The sequence below is a fragment of the Rana temporaria genome, chromosome 3 (assembly GCF_905171775.1).
Source record: "Rana temporaria chromosome 3, aRanTem1.1, whole genome shotgun sequence".
NCBI lineage: Eukaryota > Metazoa > Chordata > Amphibia > Anura > Ranidae > Rana > Rana temporaria.
In genome coordinates, this window is record NC_053491.1 from 54435346 (window position 1) to 54448791 (window position 13446).

The 13446-nt window shown below is 44.9% G+C and overlaps 1 protein-coding gene across 2 annotated transcripts in view; it reads left to right on the forward strand.

The window, feature by feature from the left end:
• Window positions 1-13446, forward strand: part of PDE8A (phosphodiesterase 8A) — a 439096-nt gene that overhangs the window by 367190 nt on the left and 58460 nt on the right. For both annotated transcript variants that reach the window (XM_040342584.1, XM_040342583.1), the window contains exons 9-12: window positions 1082-1170; window positions 3863-3914; window positions 4009-4051; window positions 7742-7819. In XM_040342584.1, the coding sequence (XP_040198518.1) occupies window positions 1082-1170; window positions 3863-3914; window positions 4009-4051; window positions 7742-7819 (262 nt within the window). The remainder of the gene's footprint in view (window positions 1-1081; window positions 1171-3862; window positions 3915-4008; window positions 4052-7741; window positions 7820-13446) is intronic.

The window sequence follows — 13446 nt, forward strand, 5'->3', positions numbered from 1 at the left end:
AAAGCCTGCCTCCTCCTCGCCCTCGCCTGTGATCGGCGGGACACTGACAGTCCATAACTATCGAGTATTGAGGGAACACTCATCAACTTGACCTACTAAATGCAACATTTGTTTGAATTTGGGAATACGAAAGTAAAATTCTGGCTTACTTGGTAAAGCAGACTTCTTTTCTACCTCCTATTCCTGTATATATGACAGCTGCAAGTGTGCAGGATTTGCGCCACTCGCCTACCCCGCCATTCACAGAACTTGTGCTGTTATTGTCCCACAAGGCAATGAGTTTTGTGAATAGAGCAGGAGCACTAATGTGTTTGGTCATATATCCCCCTCGCCCCAAATTACCAAACTTCAGCTTTAACCTCTCCACAATAACCTTTTTCTGTCATTCGGAATAGTTTAGATTTTGTAAAGTACCCTACAAATTATCTGGATTTGGAGAAAGATCTAATGCCGCGTACACACGATCATTTTTCGGCATGAAAAAAACGATCATGTGTACGACGGCACTATAAAGGGGAAGTTCCATGCGGATGACGCCACCCTTGGGGCTGCTTTATCTGATTCCGTGTTAGTAAAAGACGACTCGCGCTTTTCTGTCTGTTACAGCGTGATGAATGTGCTTACTCCATTACGAACGGTAGTTTTACCAGAACGAGCGCTCCCGTCTCATAACTTGCTTCTGAGCATGCGTGGGTTTTTAACGTCGTTTTAGCCCACACACGATAATTTTTTACAACCCGAAAAACGACATAATTTAAAACGTCGTTAAAAAATGCAGCATGTTCGATAAAATTTTTTTTGTAGTTTTTCAGAACCCGAAAAATGATGTGAAGCCCACACACGATCATTTTAAATGTCATTTTTTTTAAAACGTCGTTTTTTCATGCCGAAAAATGATCGTGTGTACGCGGCATTAGATTTAGGTTGTCATTCATTTCTACATCAGTTATGTGCATTTGTTCAATATTGATCACTAGTACTATTATATAATTTTGTAGTTTAACATGTCTTTTAGAGATGTTGATTGATAAGATATTTTCCTGCTGAATAAAATTTAGCTTGTGTGCATGTTTTATAACAGGAGTGGGAAGGTGTTTACTATGCCAAAAACAAAAATGGTGACAATATCCAGCAAAATGTGAAGATAATTCCTGTTTTTGGACATCGAGGGTATGTAATTTTGACTTTCGTTCTTGTAAAGAGGTGGCAGAAAGTGTAGTACATTCAGTTGTGTTCTTTGTTTTATGTCGAGAACCATACCAATTAATACTTAATTTCAGTGAGAACTTCACCTAGGAGATCTGGAGGACAGCGTCGCAGCCTGAGGCTTTGCAAATGAAGTCCGTGGTGGCAGCTGTCATATACCTATACTATGAAAAAACAACAAGAGGGTGCACCAACTTAACGCATTGGCACTAAACAATTTTATTTTTATTGATAAGTAAATAAAACAAGTAATATACCTACAATGCATGATAATAACAAGTATATCATTGATGAAGTACGTAATATTTTCATTGGTTGTGGCTCACTAATATAATTATATTGGTATAATAATGCCTCAAAAAACCTGGTTAAGGGGCCATATAAGGATATAAGTATGGCTTTACCTTAACTGACCTAATGCTATAGGAATAAAATAATCATGAACTTCAGATGAGACTACCTCAGGATCCACACCACTCAACTGAGGAAGACCTGAGCAAGGCCTGGGAAGACCTTTTAGTATCCAGTGCGGCTTACACGTTTCGTGAGGCAAAACCTCTTCTTCAGAGCCAGATAGATTTTGCGTAAGCCACATTGGACACTGGAGGGTCTCATCTGAATTTCATGATTTTATTGTCATGCGTTTTGTGAGTATATCACTTGCTTTATTTATCAGTAAAATTGTTTAGTGGTAAGGCGCTAGGCCTGTGCACCCTCTTTGTTATATAGTGTTGTATGGAAGGGATACCCAGAAGTCCTGAAGGGGGACAGCAAGGCTCACCAGCACTAAAGAGGACCGTACATCAAGCTCCTTAAGCACCACACTCATGCGAAGGAAGTTGTTGCAGAATATACCTATTCTATCCATAAACTGGAAACATGTGCGTTGCCATTACTGATTTCTGCTGCTGAAAATGCTAGCAATGTTTTGATTCGGTGGCTTTCCTGATTTTTGAGCCACTGACCCTGATCAGCTTCCTGTGCATGTTTCCTTTTAAAGCTCAACTCCAAGCTCCATGGTTCCCACACAGGTCATATTCCCTCCCCCCACCGGAAGCTCCTCCCTGTAAGATTTCTATTTTTTGATATACCTTTTTTCCAATATCTTCTGGTTGGTCATGTGATTAGTTGTGTTCCCAAAGTATAATCAAAACTGCAGTACTTGACAGTATGCTGCACTGGAAGATGACTTATGAGACGTCATTAAGGCTACTTTCACACCTAAGCGTTGGGGGCGGCGGCGGTAAAGCAACGCTATTTTTAGAGTCGCTTTACCATCTTTTTGCGGCGCTTTTCGAAAAAGGGTTAAAACCACCCGCAAAGTGCCGCAGCAGAGCTTTGCCGGCGGTTCGGCGATGCTGCCCATTGATTTTAATGGGCGGGGGCGCTTTGGGAGCAGTGTATACACCATTCCTACAGCGCTGCAAAGATGCGGCTAGCAGAACTTTTTTTACCATCCTGCCAGCGCACCGATCCAGTGTGAAAGCCCTCGGGCTGTTTTTAGCGTTCTAGTGCCTGCAAAGCGCGCGTGTGAAGGCAGCCTAACTGCCTTTCAGTTCATTGTTATAGAAGACATTAGAATTTAGAGAACATGCAAGATTTCATGAATTTGCTTTTATAACCTTGACAGCACTAACTTGATAACTATTTCATTTGTTACACTAGTTTGCTGTCTTACTTTTTACAAATAATTTAATGATACTGAAATTATTTTTGAAATGATTACAGGGCATATTGATTCTACCGGGGCTTTTTTTCAGAGACTAGGTGCAGATACGCCATCCATCCAGGTCACCTCTTGTCTCTGCCCCCTACCCAACTTCGGGCACCACCCTTTGGTTCCTCTCCCTACCCACCTCCCAGTAATGCCTCTTTTAGGCTTGGTTCACACCAATGCGAATTGAATGCACGTTTCCCAGCATCCAATTCACATAGCAGGAGAATGTGACTGGCCCTCTATGGAGCCAGTTCACATATCTCCGCAGCGGGTCCGGTGCGGTGTGCCGGAAAATCGCGTGCCTTTTTTGGTGTGTTTCAGGTTCGAATTCAGCCCAAAATTCGGGTTGAAATCGGACCTGAAACGGTGAACCAGCACGCACTGGGACCCCTGCTGTGCGATTAATGCGGCGACGGTGTGAACCGAGCCTTAGAGAATACAGAACCAAGAATCATTTTGTGATGCTAGGTAATTTATATGAAATTTGTTATGGATAACAATGGATCCCCTCGGCAACAAAAGCACCTCCCAGCAACAACAGATCCCCTCAGCAACGAAAGACCCCCCCACAGCAACAATAGATTCCCAGCAGCCCACATCAGTAGACCCTCCAGCAACCAGCGACAAAAGGCGCCTCCCTCAACAGTTCAACAGTAAAGTCCTCCCAGGAACAATTGACCCCCCCCCCAGCAACAATAAATCCTGCACCAGCGACAATAAAACTCCCCAGCAACAATAGCTCTCCCAGCAGCCAGCAACAGTAGACCTTCCAGCACTCCCCCCACCCCTTGCCATTACATACATTCAGTGCTGAAAGTGCCGGACCTGCCTTCCCTACATTCCTGCTGAATGATTACACCAGGTTACCCCTATACTCTATAGTAATGTTCTTCACAATTTCTATATATATGGGTTTATATCTGAGTCTATTTCTTACAGAAAGATCAGACACTATGTGTCTATTAGTCGGCCGTGTAGTGATAACAACAAGGTATGTATATTTCATGTAACATATACAGTACATAATGTAAATCTTCAGTACTGTTTGTGGCATTAAAGACTAATTTGTTCATGTTTGCTTTCAGGTAGAAAAACAATGTGAGCGAGTTCAGGCTGAGTCTCAAACAGGTTTGTTCTTCCGGTAATAGAATTAAAATGTTTTCTACAGTTAAACTGGTGTAATTTATTTGAACTGGGAGTTAAAGAGCAGAATTCCATAAATTAGTAGTCTGAGGTCTGTGATGAAACATCTCTCTGGCCTGCCATTTGCAGAATGTGTCATTTGATTTGACCAGAGGGACATGGTAAGGGTACACCATACTGTATACAGAATCCTGTAGCCACGGCTGATCTGTTCTAGAGGAAGGCAAAAAAACTATGCATGATCCCATTTGCTCTAGCAGGAAAAATACATTTCTTCCTGATCTCCCAGAAAGCAGTCGGATATTCCCTGGATAAACAATCCCTGGTGTGATTGCCTATAAATGTTAATATTCAGTTTTGTTCATTTAGGATAACTATAACCACATAAACTTAGGGCCCTTTCACACGCACGGACAAACGGTCCGTTTATTACAAGTGCGTTTACGGACTTGTAATATATCCCTATGGGATTGCAGACGTTAGCGGATGATGCATCCGCTAACGTCCGCAACCATCCGCGTGTGCAAAGATCCGCTTTTGCGGACGGAAGAAAACCCTATTTTTCTTCCGTCCGGCGGAATGGATCGGATGAATACGGACACACGGTCCGTATTCATCCGATTCCCCATAGGGGAGAGCGGAGGAGAGACAGGGCGGTCTCTGCACAGTGTGCGGGGACCGCCCTGTCCGCCGACAGCTCAGCAGGGATTTACGGAGGAATCCCCGCTGAGCCAAACGGGCTAACGGAGTGGATCAATTACGGATCCGCTCCGTGTGAAAGAGCCCTTAAAGTTAGAAACTCATTAATTCAAGAAATATTTTCCATCCTATTGCTTCAAATTGTCTTGTCACATTGGTTGAAAATGAACGTTGATTTGATCCCACTAACAATTAGAAAATCAATCATTCTGAAAGCAACATTTTTGAAAATGTAATTCTAATAGTGTGTGGCTGGCTATACTCTGTGGTAGATTTTTTTCAGAGCTCAAGGAGTGAAGGGTGCAGAAGTGCACTATGCATGAAGTGCAGGGTTCAGGAGTGCGCTATGCACAGCATGCAGGATTCAGGAGTGCATTACACACAGTGCAGAGTTCAGCCTTCTTCCACAGCTCCTCCTATCTCTGAATCCCCCATCCACATGTCACTTCTGCACACGTCCTCAGCTCTGACCTCTGCACCCTTCACCCCCATCCCTGACTGCTGATCACTTCCACTCCATTGCACCTTTCCGCTCCATGGCCCTCATCTTCACCCCCTCCTTTCCCCCATTCAAAGCTCCACAATATTCCACATACCTTACCTTTCACCTCTCAGCAGCTGGCCTGATTCTAGCATCTCCTGTTACATACCTGGTGGAGATAGCCTGGTCTATGCAGAGGAAGGCCTCTCTTACACCACTGACTTGGGGCCCCTGGTAGAGTATACAGGTGGCGCAGGAGTACAGAGGGCAGGAACAGACTGGTACTTTAGCTGTAGAATAAGTTCCAGTGACAGATGAACGGGTGCTAGCAACTTGGTAGCTCCAAAGAGACTGGAACATAAGCAGAGTCAGACAAGCCGTGTCATACACAGAACGAGCAGATCAAGTATAAATATGGAGGCAGGAGAATGGTCAAAGAACAAGCCAGGGTTAGAGCAGGTGGATAACGGGAATAATCAGGAACAAGCCGGGCTTCTGTGTTTACAAGGGAAAGTAGAGAGCCGTGAGCACAGGGCCAGTGGCGCACCTGAGTTCTGCCATGATTCAGCTGAAAAAATTGCGGGAAATCTCACTGTATACATGACTTATAAGAGGTTGCAATTTATTTATGGTTGGATTAACTGTTTAAAACATAATTTGGATGCAATAAATAGGGCCAAGTGTCTTGAGTTTATTTGTTTACAGGGGTTGTTGTAGCACTAAGAATTGTATTGCTATATTTAGGAAATTTCTGTGTAATTTTCCATGCTACTAGGTGTAAATCACTGAATACAATACCAAAAAATGTGTAGGGTCTTGCTGCTTAACACCTACAGTATTTTGTGTTCCCAACTTTTTGAGATGGGAACAAAGGACACCTATTAACAAAAGTATGAAGGCATAGGAGACACACCCTGCCACACCTCCTAGACGAAAATTATACAAAATAAAAGATTAGTTGAACCCACAAGTGCTCTTTTTACCACGATTATTGCTTTATTTTGGCTTTTGACATTTACAATTGCAGCAATTTAGAAATTGGATGAAAGGTTTAGCACTGGGAAACATTTTGAAAGATAAATAGTGCATTTTATTTACAACTATATAGATCAGACCAAATGAGGGACAAATGAGGAGGAAAGAGGAACGGAACAGAGGGACATTGTTCCAAATCGGGGACAGTCCCTCGAAATCAGGGACATTTGGGAGCTATGGATGTCATACCCAACTCGCCCAACGCAACCCATTTTCATATGGCCGTTCGACCTGTGCTTCTTTTGGTAAAGCACTGTCCAGGCATTAAGGGCCAGATTCACGTAGAAGTGCGGCGGCGTAACGTATCGTAGATACGTTACACCGCCGCAAGTTTTCATCGCAAGTGCCTGATTCACAAAGCACTTGCAATGAAAACCTACGCTGGCGGCCTCCGGCATAAGCCCGCGTAATTCAAATGGGCGTGTGCCGTTTAAATTAGGCGCGCTCCCAGGCCAGACCTACTGCGCATGCTCCGTTTCGAAATTCCTGCCGTGCTTTGCGCGAAGTGACGTCATTATTTCGAACGGCGACGTGCGTAGCGTACTTCCGTATTCCCGGACATCTTACGCAAGAATTTTTTTTTTTGAATTTCGACGCGTTAACGACGGCCATACTTTAACATGGGCTGTGTAAAGTTAGGGCACCAAAAACGACGACTAACTTTGCAACTAGAAACTAGACTAGCAGCGACGTAGTGAACGCGAAAAACCGTTGTGGATCGCCGTAACTCCTAATTTGCATACCCGACGCTGGTTTACGACGCAAACTCCCCCCAGCGGAGGCTGCGGTATTGCATCCTAAGATCCGACAGTGTAAAACAATTACACCTGTCGGATCTTAGGGCTATCTATGCGTAACTGATTCTATGAATCAGTCGCATAGATACTCTGAGAGATACGACGGAGTATCTGAGATACTCCGTCATATCTCCTTTGTGAATCTGGCCCCATGTTAACTAACATTTTACCACCACCCTAGAAAGTCACAGGTAAAGACTGAACCCTTGAATCTGATTGGTGAATAGGGATAAGTTACAGCAGCTCTCTTAGTAAGTGACACTTCAGTTTATAATACTCAGTAAGAAAAGGAAGGTAATGATGGAGTGATTTAAAGAAGGTTATTTATAGACATGCTTACTAGGAATATACTGTATATTAAAGCTCATAAAAATATCTTTATGCAAATTCTTTAACATTTAGTGAACTTATTACTATACTCTCACACAATAGTTGTAAAGATAAGTGGGTTTTATGAATACAATTTATAGCTCTCCATTTAAACCAGAAAGGTAGACCACTATGTATTGCTCTTTAGTCAGTGGATGTGTTTTTATTGGTGTAGAGTTAATGACATGTTTTATATTGTAGGAATGATAAAGGCTGTTTTGCTCACACTGATAACAGAAGTCTTAGTAAAGTTCAGTAAGGTTCAAACAAACATTTATTTTTCTCTTCCCACAGATATCCAGAGCTGCAGACACAAGGACAGGCGGAAAGGCTCCTTAGACGTCAGGTCAACCACCTCCCGAGGAAGTGACGGTATGCAAACTTAAACAAGTGAGAAGAATAGGTCTTTAACCCATTTTCCTCATTACCAAAACTGACATTTAGCTTTGGTAAATTTACAGACAAATGACTGTTTTTAAAAGGCTCCTGTGTGACAGGTTACTGGATGTAAAAGCCTCTTGAATAAAAAATAATCATTTACTTCCCCTGAGTGAGCCAAATCCTGCGTCATTTATGTCTCACGTGCTCCCCCTCCTAGACACTGCAGCTTATGGTGGGAGGGTTTCAGCAACAGAGGCAATGCTGTCATTACAGACCTCATTGGACAGGACCAGGTTTGGCCAGGTGCTGATTGACAAGCTATAGGTGTGTAAATCGGCAGTGACAATAATGATGACCATACCCCCTGCAAGCAGGCACAGCCTACATGAGAGGGGCAACTCTGCTCTGAATTCAGGAGCAGTGCAGCATTGTTGCCACTCCATGCTAGGAAAGCTGCATGAGATAGGTTTTACTTGCATGATGAACAGGTGTTTGTGTGACTTTGTAGGAGGACTAAGAGCATGTTTTTTTTTTTTTTAAATACCAAACATGTCGTACTTACCTGCTCTGTGCAATGGTTTTGTACAAAGCAGCCATGATTCTCCCGTTCTGCTAGTGCTCCTGGCCCCTCCCTCCTGCTGAGTGCCCCCAGAGCAAAACTATTGCAATGGGGGTACCCGAGCAGGCTTCATCCTAAGCCGCTGCTCTCTGTGTCCATTCACACATGGAGCTGCGTCTGGGCCCCGCCCCCTCTCTCTCATTGGCTCACTCAGTGGCTGTGGGAACCAATGGCTCCCACTACTGTCTCGGCGAATGAGGAGGGAGAATCCCTGGAGAGCCAAGACTCTTGTGCACAGCGCTACATCTAGATCCAGTTCAGGTAAGTATAAGGGGAGCTGGGGGGGGGGGGGGGCTGCTGCACACTGAAGTTTTTTTACCTTCATGCATAGAATGCATGGGGGTAAAAAAACATAAGCCTTTAGAATCGCTTTACGTGCTACAGCTCATTGTTTAATATAATACAATAATAGAAGGGAGAGGACAGGGCACAATAACCTTTGTGCATTAAAATAGATAAAGAAACTATTAAAATACATGCACAGAAGATGTCCTCGGGCAGCCCTCCTTGGCTGCAGCAGGGCTATGTGCAAACAGTGAACTGCATTCTGGATCCTCAACGAATGTGGCAGACCTGCCAAACACTAAAGAGCAGTGACGACTTTGCGGCGGAGAGCGAATCTCAATTGCTGATGGCAAGGGCATCGTCAAGGAGCAAGGTGATTTAAATAATGGCCTGAGATATTGGGCAGGCCTGCATTGGTAAATGACAACCAGCAATATTAGAGCGGTCCAAAATTAACTTATAGCATTCATTTAAAAAGTAGCATGTACACAAAAACATATTAACCACTAGCTGACGGCCGTACGACTTTGTACGGCCGCAGCGCGGCTCCCAATCTCTAACAGGCCGTCTTTTTACGGCCGCCCCTTTGCTCGTTCCCCGCGCGCGCTCCCGCGCGCAGCGGGGAACTGCTGTGCTGGCCGTGTCCCTTGGACACAGCCAGTCACAGATCGCCGTGAACGGCCAATCGGAGCGGCCGTTTCCTAGGCGATCTGTGCGGCCAATGAGAGATGATCTCATATGTTTACATATGAGATCATCTCTCATTCCCGGCTCTCGCAGACAGCGGTGCTGTCAGGGGAGAGAGGAGACGGATCTGTGTCTCTTGTACATAGAGACACAGATCGGTCACCTCCCCCAGTCACCCCCCTTCCCCCACAGTTAGAACACTAATATTAGGGTACACATTTAACCCCTTCCTCACCCCCTAGTGTTAACCCCTTCCCTGCCAGTCACATTTATACAGTAATTAGTGCATATTTATAGCACTGATTGCAGTATAAATGTGAATGGCGCCAAAAATGTGTCAAAAGTGTCCGATGTGTCCGCCATAATGTCGCAGTCGCAATAAAAATTGCAGATCGCCGCCATTACTAGTAAAAAAAAAAAAAAAATTCTGTCCCTTATTTTGTAGGCGCTATAACTTTTGCGCAAACCAGTCGCTTATTGCGTTTTTTTTTTTTTTTTTTTTACTAAAAAAACGTAAAAAAAAAAATTGAGCTATTTATTATAGCGACAAGTAAAACCTTTTTTTTTTTTTTTTTCAAAATTGTCGCTCTATTTTTGTTTATAGCGCAAAAAATAAAAACCGCAGAGGTGATCAAATACCACCAAAAGAAAGCTCTATTTGTAGGGAAAAAAGGACATTAATTTTGTTTGGGAGCCACGTCGCACGACCGCGCAATTGTCAGTTAAAGCGACGCAGTGCTGAATCGCAAAAAGTCCTCTGGTCAGGAAGGGGGTTTAAGTGCCCAGTAAGGAAGTGGTTAAACATCAACTTGATTTACATATGCAAAAACAGACAGTTTTAGTGCAGTACATAAAGTGAACTCACATTGCAATGTATAAAATTGGCTATATCATAAAAACAAAATACATAGCAGGGCCTAACGTTTGGCTCCTTAAAACACAAGGGGCCGGATTCAGATACATTGGAGTATCTTTCGGCGCGGCGTAACGTATCTCAGATACGTTACACCGCCCTAAATTAGGGCGCAACTTCCGTATTCAGAAAGAACTTGCGCCCTTAGTTACGGCGGCGTAACGTATGTTGTCCGGCATGAGCCCGCCTAATTCAAATGGGGATGATGTGAGCGTGTTTTATTTAAATGAATGGTGACCCCCCGTCACCCGCCGTTCGTGAAAGAATCCCGGTGCGCATGCTCGAAATTACGCCGCAAATCGTCATTGCTTTAGACGTAAACGTAACTTACGTACAGCCCTATTCGCGAACGACTTAGGCAAACGACGTAAAATTTTCAAAACTCGATGCGGGAACGACATCCATACTTAACATAGGATACGCCTCATATAGCAGGGGTAAGTTTACTCCGGAAAAAGCCTAACGTAAACGACGTAAAAAAATGCGCCGGCCGGACGTACGTTTCTGAATCGGCGTATCTACCTAATTGACATATTCATCGCGTAACTATACGGAAGCGCCACCTAGCGGCCAGCGTAAATATGCAGCCTAAGATACGACGGTGTAAGACACTTACGCCGGTCAGATCTTAGGGAAATCTATGCGTAACTGATTCTATGAATCAGTCGCATAGTTACGACCCCGCACACTCAGAGATACGACGGCGGATCCGGAGATACGCCGTCGTATCTCCTTTCAGAATCCGGGCCACGGGGTTGAAAATAAACATAAATGATGATGTGAGAAGATGTTTATAAAGTTTGTACAATGTATGGAAATTTTATGTGGGAATCACATTGCCCTACATAGTGTAATATGAGCATTAAATCGCATCATATTTTTTACTATAGGAAATTTGATACTGATGTAATATTTACATATGTAGTAAGTAATGTACTAATACTGTTGGTGTTTACATATGTTGCTCAACCACTTGCCCCGGAAGATTTACCCCCTTCATGACCAGGCCATTTCTTTCTCGTACATCACGGGACACAGAGCGGCATATTCATTACTATGTGGGTTATATGGAGTACCTTCAGGTGATGGACACTGGCAATCTCAAACAGGAAGTGCCCCTCCCTATATAACCCCATCCCATAGGAGGAGTAGCTCAGTTTTTTCGCCAGTGTCTTAGGTGTTGGTCACGGAATAGCTTGCCTCCATATCCTTAGGATTTTGGCAGGCTAACCGGATCTGTCCAGAGTGCCTCAGTGCCGAAGTGGACAGTACCCGGGCCCCAAAATCCATGGGGTTTTGCCTATAATGCCCTCTCTGGAGGGCTGGACCCTGGGCCCAGGACTTGGAGCTTTTTTCCAAAGCCAAAAGTACCCTGTTTGCCGGGGTGCTATATAGGTCCAGGACAGCGGTTCCTTCCAGGACCCCAGTGCCTGATGGTCTACTACACTACCCACGGAGATGGGAGAAGATTGGACTGTGTTTGCTTGCAAACGTCCTGCGGCATGGAGCAGGTAAGTGGGGAGCCTGCGGAACTTGGTTCGACAGCGGGCTCCCCAGGGGTGATCAAAAAGGGGGGGGTAGCCTGAGTATGCTCTGCATGGGCACCTTGGTCACTATGTCTGTGTGTAGACAGGATGATCTGATTCCCCCCCCCATCTCTGGTTCCCCTGTCCAAGTGAATCTTTGCTGGCTACCTGCTGCCCTGCTGGTCAGATAGGGTCGTTTTTGAGACCTATTCTGGACTAAAAAACTGAGTCCTTAGAGTCTCTGTTGTGTCCTACCTGTCCAGGGGTTCAAATTTGCCGCCCTGCAGCCGTCGGCACGATCCTCTCTCCCTGCTTCTGTGGGCCGCCTGGGGCGCGTCTCCATGTGTCTCTCTCCCCTGACAGGCGCGCGCGCGGGCACGCCAAAATAGAAAGGTTTCGCGCCGTTCGGGAGGGGGGGGCGGGGAGCGCGCAGGAAGAGGCGTGCCTTCGCCTCTGTTAAGAACAGACAGGCTACGTTCATGGCTCAGTCTGAGCTGATCTGGAGGGGAGAGGACGCAGAGCGGCACTCCGGTGACCCCCGGTGGCAAGAAAGGGGTAGTACATCCTAGGCTTGGCCTATTTTCTTAAGCCAAAAAATTCCCCTTTGCAGCAGGTTGGAGGCTGGCAAAGAGATTTGGTGGGGCCGTATGTTGTAATAAAAAAAAAAAAAAAAAAAAAAAAAAATATCATATTGAAAAAAAAAAAAAAAGAAGATATCATATTGAAAAAAAAAAAAAAAAAAAGATTTTTATTTTGATAAACATACTCGGCCTCACCAGGGGTTTTGGACACTAGTAATCCTGCTGTTCCCTAAACCTCTTAACTATTTCCTAGCTGCAAACAGTCAGTTGTTGCATGCAGGGGTACCTCGGTATTGTACCATGGCTCCCAAAGGCTCTGAGGATACGAGTCAGGCTATGCCAGTACTCTCCCCACCTAGTAGCCAAGTTGTGGCCGCCTTGGTTGAGCCAGTAGGGGGATCTGGTGCGGTGGCTGGCCCAGATCCACCCAACCCTGTGTTTGTCACAGAGGAAATGCTAGCTGCCTCTTTAGGAGGGCTAGAGAAAAGATTGGCGGCTATGTTCGCTAAGTCTTTACCAGGCAAGAAACGGACTAGATCCCCTTCGCCTAAATGTGTATCCTCAGATGCTGAAATTCTCTCGCCGGAGGAATTAGATTTTCAGGAGGACCTATTGGACGGGAACCCAGAGGGTTCAGAAATTGAGGAATCTACTGTTGAGGAACCATTCTCAGCCTCCCAAGCGGAGAGTCTGTGGGTCCAGTCTTTGACAGACATGGTTCACTCAGCATTTAAGTTGCCTTTACCGGAGCTCCGGGGTCCGGCAGTTTCCTCTTTGGGCTCCTTAAAGGCGCCCTTGAACAACGCAGTTTTTCCGGTCCATCCTCTATTGGAGGAATTAATTTTCCAAGATTGGGTACGACCAGACAGAATTTTTCTGCCGCCTAAAAAAATTTCTGTTATCTACCCGTTGGAAGAGAAGTTTGCCAAAAGATGGGCGCTCCCAGCTGTGGATGCTGCCATCTCTTGTGTGAATAAATCACTAACTTGCCCGGTAGAAAACATACA